Below are 19,758 nucleotides of genomic sequence, written 5' to 3' on the forward strand. Positions count from 1 at the left end.
CCCCCCCTTACCCAGCAGCAGCTCCTGAGCTGCACACCGGGAAAAGGATTCAGCTCCTTTTCTTCCAGACAATCTGGGGCCTCTGACAAAGAGGAGCCTTAATTCCTTTCTATCTAAAGCAGGGGTAATAGCATTTGCCACGAGACAGCTGCAAGCGGGGGATTATCACTGTCTATATAGGAGCCTTCATTCGAACTGTCAATATGATCACACATGTGCATTCCCCTCTAGACCGAGCACACAGGAGGCTCCTCCCTAGAGCTCTCACAACAGCTGGCTGCCCAGGGATAGCTCTGAGCCAGCCAGCAGGGCAAGCAGGAGGCCTGAGCCACCTCCGCCTTAGAAAGAAAGGCCACCAGGATGCTCTATGACCAGAGTTACTGTTAGGGTCACATTGGTGGCTAAAAGAACTTTCTCTTAGGCCTCTTTCCATCCTTCACAGAATCTAGCTAGAGATGTTTCCCACTGTTCATGGCATCCTTCCCCTGAGATGCACATGCTGCTCCGGAAAAGGGGGAGAAGTGTCAGTGGAGATCTGCAACCCGTAGCTTGTGGTGAACCAAAACCTGACATGGAGAAGTCGTGGAGTACTGCTGCTCTTCATGGATGGAGAGAAAGGTGGACAATAAGGCAGAGCTACTGCACGGCCCGGAGGCAGAGGCCTTAAGAGTTTACAAAGTCAAGTTGACTACAAAACCTTGGAATACAGACCGACTTTACATTCACTGATAAAAATGACTGGCAGGCAGGCGGGGAGGGAGGAGTGGATAGGAGGAGGGAGGGGAGATGAGCCTATTTCCCAGGAGCAGCAAGCTCTACTCTGCATTCAAATGAATGGTACCGTCTGAGCCTTTCTGACAAACCTGTTTGTTGCTCAGGAAAGGCAGAGCCGCCAGCCCTTTCATGCAAATCCTGGGAAACAACAATCTCTGCACTGGCTTAGCTCGAATCCAGACAGATGGCAAAGGAAAGGAGGCTGCATGCCTGTACGTTAGTGCACCTGTCCCCTCCTCAGGGAGACACATCTGTCTTTCTGTGTAAATGAGACAGGTACAATGCCAGGCACAATAGTACTCGCCCACTTCTAAGGTGCCCACAATGGCCATTGTCTGTCCCAAGTTCCGCTGTCCGTCATATATGCTGTTTTTCATAGCCCAGCAGCACCCCTGGTAGAAACCCTCTAAGTGGACGCAGAGATGGCTCTGTTTGGTTCTCAAATATGCTAGAGGACAGTGGTGGTGCACGCCTTTAATCCCAGCACTTGGGAGGCAGAGGCGGGCCGATTTCTGATTTCTGAGTTCAAGGCCAGCCTGGTCTACAGAGTGAGTTCCAGGACAGCCAGGAGTATACAGAGAAACTCTGTCTCAAAAAAACAAACAAACAAAAAAAGTAGATGTTAGAGAGCCCAACCCCCAAGATTCCAAATGGCCAGCACAAAGATCACCATGAATCCAGGGTCAGCCTTGCTATGGATTAAGAAGCATTTGGGGAGGTGGGGGAGGTGGGGGAAGACCGCGTTGATTTGGAACACAGGAAAACAGTTCCTAATTCTGGTTCACAGGCACATGACAGAGTGAGTGGGGTGGTATCTGCATGCCTCTGTGCTGAGCTAGGTACCCCAACAAGGGTCAGGAGCCCCTCCATGGATGTGGGAGTTACTTAACCCAACTCTTTCAACCCACAGAATCTCCTGAGGTTGAGTGGCCAGCTCAAGTTACACAAAGCAGGAAGGGGCAGAGGCAGACAGCTGCAAGACAGAGCAAGACTAAGAAGCTGCCATTTGCTCAGAGATTCCCCCAGGAGACTGGTTGTTTTCAAACGGTTTTGGCATCACCCGGAAACTCACTTCCTACACCCACTCCCACTTCTGCGGGAAGGAAAAAAATAGAAGAGGAAAACTGCTTAAAACGACAACAAGTAAAAATAAAAAAAATAAGATAGAACCAAACACTCAACAAAATCTGTCTGGAACGATGTCTTTCCCAGTTTATACCATCCCAACTCTCTGCCAACCTAGGGTCCCAGACTTAGATCGTTGCCAGGCACCACCTGGATAGTTAGATATCACAACAAGACTAGAGAACGCAAAATCTAAGGAAACAAAGTAACACACTAGTTATGGTTCATTAAAAAAAAAAAAAAACATAAAACAAAAAACAACAACAACAAAAATCTCACATATTTTAGTAATCATGGGATTTACTTTACTGATTGGTTAAAAAAAAAACCCCTTCCTTGTATACGAGAATAAAAATCTAATGGAATTTTGTAGTTTTCCTCTAAAATTTGAAAAAAAAATTCTAGCATGTTTTCAAATCAATGTAGATGTATATGTGGGGGTGTTGTGCCCCCCCCCCCCAGGATATTTGTACTTAAAGGGGCACTGATCCAAATAAAGCCACCATCAGAGCTGGGGCAGATGCTCCGGGTGTGAGTGGGAAGGCTTCTCATGACATTGGGTGAAGACAGTAAGAAACACAGAAGACAAGCTTTCTGGCGCAGTGGATAGCAGCCTGGATCCCTGGGGAAGATTTCAGCTGGGTTCCTGAAAGGTGTTGGTAAGGAGCAGGGAGCCTCTGGGCTTTGTTGCCATCCAGACTGAGATGACAAAGCCTCTGGGACCAGAAGCCTGGACCACACTGACTTGCCCTAGGAGGACAGGAGGGGAAGTGGACCACCCAGGGAAGGCTTCCCTGGCCTAAACCTGCTGGATACATAGTCATAGCTTCTGGTGGCCCTATACACCTTTTGTCCTCTCCTAGTCTGCCACCCTACCTCACCCCCAGCCCCCAGTAAGCTAGCCTGTCTGGATTGGAAAGCGGCTGGGAATAGCTCCAGCGGTGGTTCTGAGACTGTGGCTACAAAAGCCTCCCAGTAGTAAATCTTGGATGTGGAGGCCAAATGACTCCTGCTTCTGACATTGACTATGGGCCTTATTCAAGCCTCAGTCTCCTGGCCTGTAAGTTGGAGATACTACTACACCAGTCAGGATCAGTGAGCGGTCGGTGCCAACAGCCCTCAGCCGACGTTACCGGTGATATCCACAGATGCTTGAATTAGCAAGTCATCCTTTTCTGAGCATCTGGGTTTTTTTTAGTTATTTTTACTGTTACATACATGTCTCATGCATGTGTTTCTTTCTGCTACATACACAGCTCAGATCCCCCATGGTCCCCTTCCCCTTTTATGCCCAGGCTCAAATGGTTGCACACAACATAAATGGATAAATGATTTTTGCACAAATGAATGTGTAAGGTGACACAATTGCCTTACACACGTTTGATATTTAGGAAACAGAGAGAGATGTAAATAACAAATGATGAGGTTTGGCGATTTATTCCCCAACTCTACGAATGAAGCACCACACAGCCTTAGGCTGGGTGTCTACGAAAGGCAGAAACTGCTACCTTCCCCTAGCCTGGGTCTTAATGAAGACAGATGAGGCTTTTAGGGAGCAGTGATGAGCCACAGTGGCCTCGGAACTGCAGGAAGAGAATCTGGGTGCTGACTGGGACAGACGCATTTGATCTTCTTCCAGCTTCCCCAGGCTCCTTCCCATCAAGCAGAGTAAAGAAAACTGGCTTTGGCTGTCTCTGTATCTGATTTCCAGGCATAGAGAAGCCCACGCTTCTCCCCACCCCCGCAATAACCTAGCCCAACGGGATTAGACTATTTTGAAGTCTAATCTAAATTTGTTTCTTCACTTTGAACTCACTTTCCTCTGTGATGGCCAGAGGAGACTGACAGCTGTGCTGACTACCACTCTATCACCATTATCTCCGGACTCCCTGCTCCCCCTCCTCCCTCTCTTCCCGCTCTTGTGTAACTCAGACTAGCCTTGAACTTTCTAAGTAGCTGAGTCTAGTTTTGAATTTCCCAATCCTCCTACCCCTGTCTCTGCAGTGCTGGGATTATGGGGTGTACACACCACCTGGTGTACACGGTGCTGGGAATGTGATGTGTATGCTAGGTTAGCCCTCTACCAGCTCAGCCTCATCTGTGCCCATTCTTCTTGGTAGATTTAGATCTCTGTGTCATGGTAAAGAATTCCTCTGCCCAAACCCATGGTTACTCACAGGATTTAGGTTTGTGCTCCAGTTTGGATTAATTATTTTTATACACACACACACACACACACACACACACACACACACACACACACACACCTTCTTTTTACTTTTTTATAAGAAAGACTGCCCTTTCCCATTAACTATGGCAGTGTCTGTATTACTCATTCTGAGTGTCACTGTTCTGGTTTTTCCCTCTGCAGCTCTCTGTCTCCCCTGTCCCATGACAGCTATTCTTCATTATCTGTCTTCCTTCTTAAGAATGTACTTCACTTTCAGAAAGTCATTTAGACCAGGTCCTTCCAAACCCTTCTCTCCCATCAACACTGGCATCCGTGTGTCTTTCCTTTTGGTTCCATTCCTTCCTCTTCAACTCTTCTTTCCCAGCCTCCTGCTCCCAGCAGGTCTGATGCAATGAGGCCATGACAGTCAGTGGAGGCAGTGGCTTACAGCACAGACCCCAAGGTCAGAATCCAGAGCCACTCCCACTTGTCCCACTGACTCAGAGTTGGAGAATGACCAGCTCACTCTTATTCCCCGGGGCAATCACTCCCAACGCATCTCAAAACCTTTAAGCCATCAGCTGGTGTCCAGACTCATCCACACAGCTTTGAGGAGAGAGGCCTGGAATTTTAGTCCTTGAGTGTATCCACCAGGCATGGCTTGACTTGCTATTTGCCCCACCTCTCTGAAAAACGCCACATTGTCTTATTGTGTTTTATGTATAGTGGCTTGTGGTATTTAGATCCAAATGCATTCTAAAATGTACACCCAGATTCAGACTTAAAAATAGGACAAGGCTTTTTATAAAAGAATGCTACACTTTCCCTGTATAATGAAAGGTATTCTAAAGACCGCTTATAAGACATCAAACACAGATGGTCTAATTAGCCCCTTCACTTCTGCTGGAGCATCTGTTTAGGAAGATGGGCCATAATGAGAACGACTTTTCTAAGTGAGATTTCTGTGCACACTTAAATTATAAAGTAGCCCCCGCTGCTTTACAAAAGACGCTGCTTTGTGTAAATGTGACTAAGGGTTATTAAACATTCCTAAATGAGCTACAGAAAAATAAAAACATCTATTTAAGTCTCTATCAATTTGAAAGATTTTTTTGTTTGTTTTTGTTTTTTTGATACAGGGTTTCTCTGTATAGTCCTGGCTGTCCTGGAACTCACTCTGTAGACCAGGCTAGCCTCGAACTCTCGAACTCAGAAATCCGCCTGCCTCTGCCTCCCAAGTGCTGGGATCAAAGGTGTGCGCCACTACTGCCCAGCAAAAGATCTTTTTTTTTTTTTTTTTTTTTTTTTTTTTTAAAGAGAATATTTGTAGCTCGAAAGGGAAGGGCTGGTGAATGGCAGAGAAAACTGGGAATCCATTCTCCTCTTTCAGAAGAATCATGGCTCCCGAGACACTGACATTTGCTCTCACGTGACGGATATTCTTTATGCTCAAATGTCAAAAGGCTGGTGCCCAGTTTTTATTTTAGAAAAAAAAAAGAAGAGGAAAGTAATTTGTTCAGAATTTGATCAGCTGTTGTAATAGCCTACACTTCCAAGGTAAGAGGCTCCATAAACTACAGCCCTAGGGAGGGGGTGTAATCAGTCTAACAGACTCCTACCCTGCTTTCCTCAGGCTGCAGTTAGGAACAGCATCTACAACATTAAAACGAGCGGATGGGCTGGAGAGATGGCTCAGCCATTAAAGGCTAGGCTCAAAACCAAAAACATAAAACGAGTGGAAAAGACAAAAGAAAAAAATATTTCTTGACATGTGAAATTACACGATGTTTGGATTTCAGAGTCTATCAATAAAGTTTTATTGAAACACAGTCCTGTGCACTTCTTCACATTTTGTCTGTGACTAAATGATAGCAGCATTAAGTGTACTTGACACACTGCATGACTGAAAAGCTGAAATAATTACACAACCCACCCTGAAACATTAGCTGATTTAAGCAAAAGAAGCCATCATCAGACCCCCCCACCCTCTCACTGCCCCCCCCCAAAGGGAAGGCACATACCTGGTTGAGATGGTACAGATATCTGGGGGGACACCAAAGCCCACAGTAGCTGCATCTGAATTCACCTCTTGACCAAGCACTGTGCTGGTGAGATCAGGTAGGTCCAAGCCACAAAGACATAGGGAGATGACAAAGAGAGGGTAAGAAGCTCGTCTCTGATAGAAGGGCTATTTCCATTTGTGGGTCTATGTATGGGTGAATGTGCGTATGTGTATGTGGTATGGGTGGTGGGGTGCAGGGTAGGGGGTATGGGTGTGGGGTGCAGGGTGCAGGGTTGGGGAATAGGTGTCAGGATGTAGGGTGAGATGGGGTGGAGTAGGGGATTCCTGGAGCATTTCTCACTCTTAGGCAAGCAATTGGACTAATTGCTATCACTGCAGGTGAGCTAACCTTTATCCATGGCCTTGGGTGTGGTTCAGTTAACCTCCCCAGAAAGGGAAACAGGTTAACTGGTATTTAACAACAAAAGAAATTCTTACTTGTTCTTACTTTCTCTTTTCTCTTCTTCTGTCTCTAAATGTCTCAAATGGCAATGTGTGTGTGTGTGTGTGTGTGTGTGTGTGTGTGTGTGTGTGTGTGTGAAGGATGGGGTTTCTGCTGGCCTTTAACTTACTATGTAGCTCAGGCTAGTCTTGAACTCCTCCTGTGTCTCCTGCTTCTACCTCTCAAATGCAGGTATTTTAGGTGTGGACCACAATACCTGGCTACATTATTTTATTTCTCCTTTTTTTTGAGATAAAGCTGTTGCATAGCCCAGACCAGCCCTGAACTCTCAGCTCTTCTGCTTAGCCTCCAGGGGACTGAGACCAGAAGCACATGCCTCTCCATGCCTTGAACACTTTGATTTTTGAATTCAAACTTTGCAAATTATTTGCCACCAACAAGAAATCCAAATCATATATTGTAAATACTAGTCACGTGCCCACACAGATAATTATGTTTAATGTTGGGGAAAAAACCTATTGTGAAGTTTTCAGACTGCATTACAGAGTCAGTCAATCTTCTGAAATCTAATTTGAGTGTGTAGCTAGGGAAGGGGTGGCTCACTAAATTCTACCTACTACCATATATATATATAAAATCCCAGGCTGGAGAGCTGGCTCAAGGGGCAAAATCACTCAACACCACGCCTGCGTTGAATTCCCAGGACTCACAGTTCCTTTCCCCAGATGATAGAGAGATAGGATTTTTGAAGACATAAAAATAAAAAAACTGAATGAACTAGCTAGGCAAAGATTGATTGCCATGTCTCACCTACCACACAGAGTTAAAACAAAATACAGCTAACAATTCTCAACTAGCCTACTCAGTCTTATAGACATTTTTTATCCCAGTGTTAATACAATTGGATGAAACTTGAGGTGGATGAATTTTAGCTTGGCAGCAGCTGTGAATGAGACTATTTGACATAGGAGAAATCACAGGCGAGGCCGTGAGAGATGCTGATGCTGTAGACAACAGGGCAGAGCCAGAAGGATGCTATGAAGTCCTATGACATCACTGCGGGGGTGTTTGACTGCCTTGCACACTGTGGAATCTGGGAAGTGATGAATAACCCTTTAGACCTGGGTCAGTGAGACCTCTGCCTCCCACAGATTTCTCTTTGGGCTTATAGAGGCTGTTTTCCCAAAGGGCTTAAGATGCTTTGCTCAGTAGGGGACAGCAGACTGTCAGCTGTTTATTTATTTATGACTACCAATTACTAATTCACATGTTAAATAAATGAATACATGCATTATTAAACATATGTATTAGTGGTCAATATATTAGTGCATATACATGTCATAAATATATATTAATAAAATATATATTTAGATGTGTGCTACATCTGTACAAAATACTTACCTGACAATGAGTATATTTAAGATAAAAATAAAATGTGATTTGGTACTTTGAGAAACCCTTTGCTGGGGCTGGAGAGATGGCTCAGTGGTTAAGAACACTGGCTGCTCTTGCAGAGGACCCAGGTTTGATTCCCAGCGCCCACGTGGTGGCTCAGAATCATCTGTAACTTCAGTTCCAGAGGATCTGATGCTGTTCTGGCACATATACTCAAGCAGGCTCACACACATACACATAAATAAAATAAACAAACCTTAGGAAGGAAGGAAGGAAGGAAGGAAGGAAGGAAGGAAGGAAGGAAGGAAGGAAGGAAGGGCTCCTCTTTTAGGTTTGCAAAGACTGCAGTAGCTTGGTTAGATTTGCACTGGGCCATGTAGAACTGTGTCTCCAAAATGCAGCCAGGCAAGGCTTGACTAGGATCCACAGGAAAACATTTCATAGTCAGCTGCTCAACACAGAAAGATAAGGAAGCTACTGTGCAGCTCAACCCATTGTTCCTAACGATGCACTAGGCTGAAATCTTGATTGTGGACTTTAAAATATTGTCAATTTAGATTTCTGCTTTTAAAGACGAACACAATTAATTGTAAACAAGGTGAGCCAGCATACAACTTCCCCATTTATTAAGGTCCTGTAACTATACCCAGAGGGCTGGAAATCAGGTAGGTTGGTGAAATTCAGAGCAAGTCACAAAGCCCCAAGGTGGGAACAGAGGCGGAGAAGGATTAGCATTGTGTGAGTACAGGAAAGTTGGGGAAAGTCCAAGCTTCCCTTGTGTGGCAGCTTAGAGACGCCATGAGAACAGCTGTTTTCCTGGTGTTCTGGTTTCCCCTGGCTTTCATAACTAAATGCGCATGGAAACAAAACCCGAGGAGGAGAAAACGCGAGCACAAAAGCCCCACAGTTTTCTGTCCTTTGAATCGAAATGTAGGTCAGCTTGTTCATTTCTCACTCTCAAGTGTGTGTGAGCGTGGACACACGCACACAAGTGTGCCCAAGACCTAGTGCTGTGCGAGCTGGAACACACACACACACACACACACACACACACACACTCTTCTCTCCTGGCCCACACCAATCACGTCCCATGGCACCCACTGGAAACACAGCAGGCGGGAGTATGTCAGTATCAAAACAGTGACTATTATCCCTACTTCATAAGGCATCGTACTTATAAACAAGCACGAGAAAGAGACAGGACCATTAGCTGAAATTGCTCTAACGGGATTCAAGCATTTGCTCAGCGTTTTAATTAGAGGGACTCCAGCTAACACACAGCTTCTCCTTCCTCAGCCAGGACAAAAAGCAGAGCAAGGGAAGTGGGGTCTGAGTCCCTGATTGGGGCCAGTACCGGGGGCCTTAAATTTCCTATCCTTAAGTCATCCGCTTGAGGGTGTTGTCTTACCGGCTCTTTCAGAGTGTTATAAATGTACATGAAAATGACTCTTGGGATCCTTGTCACCGTGAGTAAGAATGACCCTTTAACTGCAGTTCCTAGGTGGTAGCAGAAAAGTATGAAGAGTGACGAAAGGATTGGACGGGCAGGAGGGTCATTTTGATTCCTGGGAACAGAGGAAAAGACCATTTAAAACTCACTTGTGTAAAAAGGTTCTCTCTGGTTCAGATCCTCATTGGCATTAACAACCTGTAAAGTGGTGATGCAGTAAGCACTTGTCGAAAATTTTATCCTCCTTGGTAGCCAAGGTTACCTTACATCTTGGGCTAGTTCACTTTGTTGTTGTTGTTGTTGTGATTCATATATTAAAAAAATACAAAACAAAAAAAAATATCAATGAGCTAAAATATACGTGTTTCTTTCTTACAGCTCTTGGTCCTTCCACCTGCCCTTCTGGTTGTCTGTTGACATTGTTTTCCTTTGCATAGATTAAATCTGTCTCTTGTTCACCGTTTAAATGACAGAGGGACATGTGTAATTATTGCCAGTATTAACTTGGTGATGATAGCCGTCCTCCAGGTCACATGATCAGGACCCAGGCCAACAGAGGTAACCAAGAGCTTTGGTGTGAAGGGATGAGACAACAAAGTTGGGCCATTTAGTTTCTGCACAGCTTTGGATTCCCTTAAGCCAGCTGATTTCTTCTTTGTTCCTTAAAGGCCACTTAGTTGTGAATAATTTACTGGTCTTGTAATGACAGAGCTCCTAAGAATGAGGGGTAAGTCACTTCACAGAGCAAGGAAGGGAAGAGAGAACAGAAGGGAGCAGCCCTCCCTCTCCGTCAAACCTGAAAGCAAAAAGAAAGGAGAGCGAGCTTACGCTGACGTCACCCTTCTGCTGAGCTTCTGCATGTGACCCTGAGTTCTCAGGGATACCATTCTAGAAAAAGAGGCCGGGTTTCCCAGAAGCAACTTCATGGGCTCCAAGTGAAGTTTGCTTTCTTTAGAAAAGATTCCTCTTCGACTGGCCTGGCCTGCTAAGTCACTCTGAATTAGGGTTTTGACAATGGCCTGGGAATCTGAGGGAGGAGAAGGCCCGTAGCCAGCAAGGTCTCAAGAGTGGGCATCCGCCGAAGTTTGCTCGTAAGTCATCCAGGAAGGAGAAGGGAACATGGCAGCAAGACTGGGGTAGAACTGCAACCTGGCTGCCTACCCAAATGCTATGTGTTTCAAGGTGGCTCACTTGGTAGAGTCCTTGCCTAGCAGGCACAAATCCCTAGCTACAGATGACCCCTGAGTGGTGGTGCTATCTATAATTCCAGCACTCAGGAGAAGGTAGAGGCAAGAGTATCAAAAGTTTAATGTCATTCTTCCCACTACAGTGAATTTGAAGCCAGCCTAGGCTACTTCATGGGGGTGTCAGTGGGAGTTGGGGGTGGGGAATCTATTTTGTCATTTTGATTTGATACTGGAAAACTAGGCCAGGAAACTCTGACACATTTTCCCCATCTCCTCTTTCTTTTTCCTAAGGTTTACTTTTCCATTGAGATTTATAAGCTTTAGAACTTACTGCGATGCTTCAGAGAGCGAGATGCAGAGGACACCTGCTTCCCATCTGTGTTAAACGATTCACAGGCCACCGTAAACGGGCCTTGAGGTCTGCTCCTCCAGGTACTCAAGTCTGGGTTTAGGTATCAGTTTTCTGGGGGGGCTTCACTGCAGTGGGATAAATCATTTGGGACAGAGGAACAGGGGACCCTGACTTCCCTCCCAAGTCATAATGCTAGGCTCTGCAGGGCTTGGCTGGAGGAGGACACAGAGGTTTGGAAGCTGGGTTATCACATGATGAGAGAGGAAACTTTAAAAAAAGATCCTTTTAACCCAAGCCAAGAGTCACTCAATACCTGCTTTCAATCTAGAAACAGTCCTGCAAAAGAGAGACTAGGTAGAGTGTCTTTGAAGTCACCACCCTTTTCTACAGTCACCAGGGATACTAGCCTGCTATTTCTCCCCACTGTACAACTGGCTAGAGCTATCAGCTCTGTCTCCCTCACAGCCAGCAAAATCTGCCTTTAGGAAGAGGATCTGATTATTTTCCCCTTGGAGCTGAAAATAATACTAATCTCCAGACTTGAGCATAGTTTGAGAACTGACACTGAGGTGCTAGGTATGCCGGGTGACCAGTAACTACTTTGATAGGAGTCCGGGGAAGACTGAGAGTACCTTTAAGTCAAGGCACACACACAGTGTTTTATAACCATACCAGCCCCTTCAGAGCTCTGAGTGCAATAGTTTTAGATCAGGCTTAGCACTCTCGAGAGACTCTCCAACATTATGCAAAGCCAATTCTGTGCTGTAGTCTCCGAATAACATCTGGGCTGCATCATGCAGCTGGCTTCCAACAAAGCTGATAGCCAGTAGAAAACAGTGTGGCCACAGCAAAGAGCACGACACAGCAAAGACTGTGTCACGGTAAAGACTGTGTCTCTTCCTTGTATTTCTCTAGCAAAACCTGCAAGATGGAATGAGGAGGCTGTGAGGTGGCGGTTAAGGTCATCTTTCCAATGCTACAAGAAATATAAACTGTCTTTATTATAGTGTGGACATGTGTGCCTCTCTCTCCCTCTCCTTCTCCCTCCCCCCCCCCCTCCCCGTGCTGTGTGTTCCTCTGAACATGTCAAGTTCAGAGGTCAACCTGGAATAGCAGGGGTGGGATGTTGTTTCTTAGGTGCCGTCCAAACTTTGTTTTTTCGACTCAGGGTCTATCACTGCCCAAGGATCTGCCTATCAGTACCTTCCTAATGCTGGGATTACAAATCTACACCACAGGGCTAGAGAGACAGCTCACTGGGAAAGGTGCTTACAGCAAAGCTTGATGACCTGAATTCCATCCTCCCCTCCCCCACACCCATCCCCGTGATATTTCATAATAGATGTCCCATACAGAAGATTCAGGCCTCATTCCTTATCCTCCTCCTCCCCGACATGCCCTCACCCTCTCACGACTTCTTTTTTTTTTTTTTAATGTATTTATTTATTTAGTATATATGATCCCTGTCTTCAGACACACCAGAAGAGTGCATCAGATTCCATTATAGATGGTTGCTCTCACGACTTCTTAATTATACTAATGTTTTAGTTAATGTTTTATGCTCGTATCATTAGTTCATAAATAAAATGTACAGTGAGGAATGACCGTTCCCAGCTGATCTAAGTAGCAGTGTTCAATTGTGTTTTTGTACAACTGTGGGATTTTCCTGGAGTTCACACTTGTAACACTTTTTTTTTTTCTTGCTCTGCTTCCTTTGGACTTCACTCAACACCAAGATGAGTGTAAATCTCAATGTATTTAAGCACATCGGTTCCTCTCTTTGTCTCTGTCTCTGTCTGTGTCTCTGTCTCTCTCTCTCTCTCACATACACACACGCACACACACACATACACACACTCTGTGTATGTGTCTGTCTCTGTGTCTCTGTCTCTCCCTCCTTTTCTGCTTTAGGCTTGACTTCTTGTTTTAGTACCTGCGACGCTGCCACCTTCCCTAGAACTCCCGCCTCTTCTCTCCATGCTGCTCACTTTCAGAAACTCCTTTTCCTCTCTAGCTTACTCAGGACTATCAGTGGAGACATCCTTCCTGGAAAGGATGTGCCGGGGAAACCTTGGGGATTTTGTGTGAGCATGACTGTATGGATCCTTGATCGATGGTGGATGGGAATCGGTACAGAACTGGAGGTCAGGGACCTGGGAGCATGCGTGTTTGGACAGTCTTTCACTGCTGTTTTCTGGGTTCAGAGCTGCTGCTGACTGTCAGCATGTCAGATTTCTGATGCTTGAGCCTCTGTCTGATTTTTTCTCTTTTCCTTTGAGAAACTTCTGGAAGCTTTTAACTTACGTCCTCACCTCCCAAGGTTTCTTTGACATTATTTCATCATCATCATCATCGTCATTATTATTATTATTATTATAAAAAGCTCTATGTGGTAGTGTATGCCTGAAATCTTAGACCTTCAGTGGAGGAGGCAAGAGGATCAGAGAGGTTCAAGGTGGCCCTCAGCCACATAGCAAGTCTGATGGTTGTGCTAGATGAAATCCTGCCTCAAAAACAAACAAACAACCACCAAAACCCACCCACCCACCCACCCATCCAACCAACCACCCAACCAACCTAACAACCAAACAACAACTTTTTTGTTCAGCTTTCAGGAAAAGCTCTTCAGCTTCACAGTTGAAGCATTCACCAGAAGATTCTTACTTGTGAAATTGTTCATTATTAAGGGGTCTTTCTCATTCTCCCGATGCTCATTCTTGTGTGAGGGACTTTAGGCTATGAATTCAGTATTTCTTTGCTCTCTTTGATGACCGTTATTGGTGCGTCCCCTGCGCTGTCACCAGCTTCTTTTGCAGCTTTCATTTCATCTCTTTCCCCAAAATTGATTTTGTCTGGTTTCTAATCTCTTCCACATTTCTTTGTATGTATAATAACCATTAGTAAACAATTCACCCCACTTGGGTGCTGTGGTGGTTTTGCATATGCCCAGGGAGTGGTACTATTTGGAGGTGTGGCCTTGTTGGAGTAGATGTGTCACTGTGAGCATGGGCTTTAAGACCCTTCTCCTAGCTGCCTGGAAGTCAGTCTTCTCCTGTCTGCCTTTGGATGAAGATGTAGAACTCTCAGCTCCTTCAGCTCCACATCTGCCTGGATGCTGCCATGCTCTCACCTTGATAATAGTGGACTGAACCTGTAAGTCCCAGTTAAATGTTGTCCTTTATAAGAGTTGCCTTGGTCATGTTGTCTGTTCACAGCAGTAAAACCCAAACTAAGACAGATGCTCTGTGGGAGGAGCTTGCTTATTGTCTAGGGAGTACCACTGCTGGTGTAGGAGTCTGGAAGTTCCTTCCTATGGGGGCTCACTCGCGTGGCACCTGACTTGAGTTAGAAAGCTTCTTGGGCCTTTAGAGGACCAGCTTGGCTGCCATCACCCTGGGAGCAAGGGAACTGAGCTGTGGAACGTGGGGAGGTGTGGTTATGAGGTCCTCATTATTCAGAGTTTAGACATTCCCTTGCTCCTCCTGCTCTAGTACATAGCATTGCTGAGCCTCAGCTGTGCCAGATCCCCCACGATCAGACCCTCTTCTGGGTTATAGTCCTGGAGGGCAAAGGGCTCTTCTCTTTCTATGGAAGAAGAAGGATCTAGGAGTTGAAGATTTAACATCTTTGGAAGCCCATTTTGTTTTGTATTTATTTGTATTTCTAAATCTGTATTTATAAACTTGAATTGATTATTATTGTGTGCCTGTGTGTATGTTGTGTGTGTAGAAACATGAGGGTGTGGGATGCCCTGGTGGAGGTCAGAAGACAACTTCTGGAAGTCAGTCTCTTTCTAGCATGGGTTCTGGGGATCAAACTCAGGTAGTTTGGCTTTCATGGCAAGCACATTTACCTGGCGAGCCATCCTGCTGACCTTAAAGCACATTTCATACTTGAATTCTGATGCTCTGGCTTCTGTGTTCATCTTATTTGCTTGACTGCACACAGTCAACACTCACAAGCAGACCTTCTACCTTTTCCTATATGCTTAGTCTTGTCTTCAGTTTTCAAGATGAATTTTATTTTATTTGTTAAATTAGCATCGAAAGTCTGATAGTTCTCGGCAGCTGTCATTGCTTGTTCATTTCTCATGGCCTGTGTAATTCTTTAGTGGCGGAGTGTAGAGAGAAGGTTGTGATGAGATCAATACCCAGGAACCACCGGGCCTCCATATCCAAGCCCTTGCTGGAAATGCTTTGGTCTGGTTATTCTAAGATAACACAGACTCTCTCTTAGACAGATGTTACCCGTGGGCCAATTTGGCTGGACAGATCTTTGTTCCTTACAGGAGACCAAGCAATTCCCATCTCCTGCTGCTGGGAGGCTCTCAGTGCAAACCAAGGGCAGCATCCCCTTTGTAAGTCCTCCAGTTCCTAATGATGTGGTTCCCAAAGGGTACCACCATATTAAAAGCCCACACAGTGCTCTTTATCATCCGGAGGCAACTGCTCAATGGGCATGAATCATGGCTGCTTGGCTTTTTTACTCCAGAAAGCTCATGCTTATCTACTCATTTGGTCTGAGAGATTAGAGGAGGGTCAGCACAGCCAGGAGTAAACAGCTTGTTCCAGTGCAACCCTGTCATTGTCTTGGGCCGGCTCTTCTGGCTATAATCCGAAGAGAGTTATACTCGAGAGATGTACACGGCCCAGGTATAGGTGAGTGGGGGTGGGGTGGGAGTGGAGGAACAACAGTCCTCAATTATTTTCATGAGGCAATGTTCTATAGATACTGAAGTAAGTAATTAATTCACTAGCACTTAACTCAAGGACATGAATTATACTCTATAGTTCCTTTAGGGTGTAACATTATTTTCTGAGTAAATATTCTTCTGACTTTTACAAAGATAAAATCATTGATTTAGCTACTGATCTGTATTTAAAATAGATGCATAATATTTAAAGTCTGGTCAATAAGAATGGCTATTTACAACCAGGCAGTGGTGGCGCACGCCTTTAATCCTAGCACTTGGGAGGCAGAGGCAGGCGGATTTCTGAGTTCAAGGCCAGTCTGGTCTATAGAGTGAGATCCAGGACAGCCAGGGCTACACAGAGAAACCCTGCTCAAAAAAGAAAAAAAAAAAAAAAAAAGAATGGCTATTTACAGGAGAATACAAGCTTTTCTTTTAGGTATTTTTAAATTCTAGGCAGTGTGATTACTTTGCTGCCTAATTTCCTTCTACATTTTGTAGTTCAAGCAAAAGAGCGGAGTGGAGTTTAAGGTAGACTATTTCCTCTGGCCAATAAGTGAGCCTATAGGACAAATCTGAGCATAGTCTTTTTTCCCCCCTTTCCTAATTCTTGTTACTCTCTTTTAAGGCATTGAGTAAAAACTGCTGAATATCTTCAGAGATGCATATACAAGTCAACGAACCCAGACAACCTCAGGGATAAAAGGCTCGACTCACCTGTTGAAATAACATGTAACCATTGCTCCTGCTACTGTCATCCGCTGGCACACAAGGATGAATTCGCTAGTCCAGATGAGGCCAATTAAATGGTACCACCACATATATCGAATGCCCGAAAGAGGCTTATAATCCACTTGGCCACCTTCCATCACCTGGGCAGTACCTAAAGTTTATAATACAAACATGCTTTACACCAGTAGTTCCCTTATCCCGGAAGATGGCTCAGTGAGCCCTGTTGCTTTGGCAGTACGCAAAATGTAGATGTCAGAGCTTAAGTTCATACATCAAACACTAAGAATTTAAAAAGTACAAACAACAATATTGATAGTGACTATAGGGAATTTGTAAGACAGTTGACATACACACTAAAACTCATTCTCCTTTGAAGGTGTGAAAATGGGTGCCAAAGAGTCTAACTTCAGTGATGTCTCATGATTAATAGAAAGACACTGCCAGGCAGTGGTGGTGCACGCCTTTAATCCCAGCACTTGGGAGGCAGAGGCAGGCGGATTTCTGAGTTCGAGAGTTCGAGCCTAGCCTGGTCTACAGAGTGAGTTCCAGGACAGCCAGGGCTACACAGAGAAACCTTGTCTTGAAAAAACAAAAAACAAAAAAACCAAAAAAATAGAAAGACACCTTGCCATGTGCATTTTCTGTTACATCATCTTGTGTGATGTGGGCCAAATATGTTACATTGACAAAAACACACAAAATTTTGAGACTGTATTATATTGTTTTGTCTTCACCAAAACAAAACAAGACTGTAGACTCTATAAAAGAGACTCTTTAGAATCTTCCTTTACTCAAACAGATTCCATTTACAGTTTGTTTCAAGAGCAAACCCTCTTGGCACATGTAAAATGTCCACTTTCCTTGGTTCAGATCTCAACGTTAACCTTCTTGTAAAATCCTGGGACACATTATATGGCTTCTTAGAATCCTAGTCTTGCCTGTGTTCTAATTCCTTCTTGGCAGTTTGAGCATAGTATGATATAATCTGGATAATAGTTTCTGAGATGAAGCCTGGCCCACAAAAGTAGGCCTCCATGGGTGATAACCATCATAATTATCACTGTTGTTCTTATATGATCATTAGCCTGTATTCCAGGAGCACAATACTACATTAATTTAAGGTCAGTAAGGGTGTTTTAATAATGTTCACTCTTGACATGCTTTCCTTTTCCCTCTGACCTAAAGGAGCTTAGGTATGGTAGATACTGTAACTATTTACCAATCCTGCAGACGTTGGTAAACCAGCTCTGTGCCTCTGCTTGATTTCTAAGTGTTCTCCCATTAGCTTTTCAAGTAAACTATTATAAGGGAGAAATGGGTGCTTTGGTCTTTGGTGAAAACTACAACCTGCCTGTGATTTAACCGTGTTTTTGTATTTTTTGTAGCAGCTACACATGGACGTTCAGTTCATCCATTCATTCACTTTTAGACATTCATGATAGAGTTCACACAGCAAAGGAAAGGTTGAAGATAACAAGTGTTCAGCAAAAAGGATTCCACAGAGGTGGGCTGGTCTCCATCCCTTCCTCTTTTAAGTTCTGTCAAACAAGATGGCCGCTGTGGGAAGTTGAGCATTTTGCTGTACAGAGAGAAGCCAACAGTGGTGTACTGAATGTCGAGCTCATTCGGCTTGGAAGCTCATTTGACTTCAGGTAAAGTCCAGAAATATACCTGTGTTTTTCCAAAGCTGGTATGTTTCAGAAAAGTGTACCCAGAGGCAAGGACATGGCCCCAGGTGATGACAACACCCCTTAGATACATCAGGCCAGCAGGCTTTGAGAACCATACTCTGAACCTTCTGAAGTATACAGGGCCTGGGAATGACCATGCGGTTCCTTTTTCAAAAGACTACAAGTGCCAGCAGCCAATTATGCGTTGGAGGTACAGAATATTTAGATAGAATAGGGTGGGGTGTCATTTTTCTCAGACAGACAGAAAGCTGGTATGGATGCTAAGAGGGGTGGGTAATCTTTCCCCTTGGCTGCCCGTGCATGGCCATTGCTACACATCTTCTTTGTCATACTGGTGAGAACAGTCAGCAAGTGAAGCAGCTGAAGTGATAAATCAAGACGCATTTGACCCTCAAAGACTTGATATCTTCCAAAGAAGTAAAACCCGTAGGCCATTTTTGACAAATTTCTGTGGGTTGAAGTGTCAAATCTCCCCTACATACCCGCTATGTGCCAGCAATTGGGTGTGCTTATGTGGGTTGGTGTGGGCACATGTGCCATGCCTTGCATGTGGCAGTCAGAAGTCATCCTTCCTGTACTGGTCCTTGACTTTCCACCTTGTTTGAGATAGTCTCTTTATGACTGCATAAGCCAGGGTAATTGGCACATAAGCTTCGGGGGCTTCGCCCATCTCCTCCTCCCCTTTCCTATGGCATGCTGGGATTATAGACACTTGTACTACCATGCCCAGCTTTTATGTGGGCTCTCGGGATCCAAGCACAGGTTGTTAAGTTTGCACAGTAAGTGCTGGCACCCTAGCAAGTGCCATCTCTCCATCTCCTGAGGCCGCCTGTATCAGTTTTATCATCTGTGCCTCTGTATCAGTTTTACTGAGCTCTTTATAGATGTTCATCGAGATAGGATGTTTAGCTTCTCAAGGCACTTGTTGGCATTTCGGAGCAGATATTTTTCTGTGTAGGATATAGTGATCGTTTAATGACTTTGTGAGTGTTTAGGGGTATGCTTTGCCTCTACTCCCCGTTTCTGACAATTCAATTGCCAAATGCCACCTGGGAGGCACTGCAAGAGAGCCACTGCTTTACCGGGATCTCTTTAAGGATCCGGACTGTGGCTTGAATGAGAAAGCCTGGGAACAAACCGGCCTTCACAGGCAGTGTTTCAGAGCCTGAGGGTGGGGCAGGCATGCTTATGCATGCAGGACTGCCCTCTCCTGGATGGGCCATGTTGGTGCAGGCAAGATCCTCGAGGTCGGCTGACCACAAACAAACCATGGAACCTTCTAGAAGTCTGTTTTTTCACTCTTCGCTTGAATAGAGTAACAGCAACCCCTCATTCTCATGTGACTCCATCGAATCATGACTCTGAGGCTAGATACGAGAGTGTAATCAGTGGATACGGGCTAAGAACAGGAAGTGCGATGCCCGGTTAGCTACAAATGAATCCTAGGAAAAAGGATCCCAATGCTGACATTCAACACTTACTGAATACGGTGCCCGCGCATTTGGATGGACATCAGCTGTTAGGAGGAAAAATGGAAGAGGCAAAAGGGTCCCAGACGATACCTCCTCTGAAAGCGCGAGGGACGTATAGAGGACCATGTTTGTTTGTTCATCTTATCTTCTAGACAACTGCTTTCTATTCTTTCCTCCAACTCCAGAGCCAACAACCTCACTTCCTGTTGCTCAAGAAAAAGATGAGGCAGTTGGAAGACCTCTCCTCACGCCAAC

The 19,758-nt window shown here is 44.9% G+C and overlaps 1 protein-coding gene across 1 annotated transcript in view; it reads right to left on the minus strand.

Annotated features, from left to right (window-relative positions):
- The window catches only part of Slc44a3 (solute carrier family 44 member 3), a 74,890-nt gene that overhangs the window by 20,788 nt on the left and 34,344 nt on the right, over positions 1-19,758 (minus strand). Inside the window, exons 10-12 of the mRNA XM_028752186.1 lie at positions 16,326-16,491; positions 9,338-9,494; positions 6,091-6,174 (exon numbers count right to left, since the gene is read on the minus strand). Coding sequence (XP_028608019.1) covers positions 6,091-6,174; positions 9,338-9,494; positions 16,326-16,491 — 407 coding nt within the window. The remainder of the gene's footprint in view (positions 1-6,090; positions 6,175-9,337; positions 9,495-16,325; positions 16,492-19,758) is intronic.

This window comes from Grammomys surdaster, unplaced genomic scaffold (genome assembly GCF_004785775.1).
Source record: "Grammomys surdaster isolate TR1022 unplaced genomic scaffold, NIH_TR_1.0 125881, whole genome shotgun sequence".
Classification (NCBI taxonomy): domain Eukaryota; kingdom Metazoa; phylum Chordata; class Mammalia; order Rodentia; family Muridae; genus Grammomys; species Grammomys surdaster.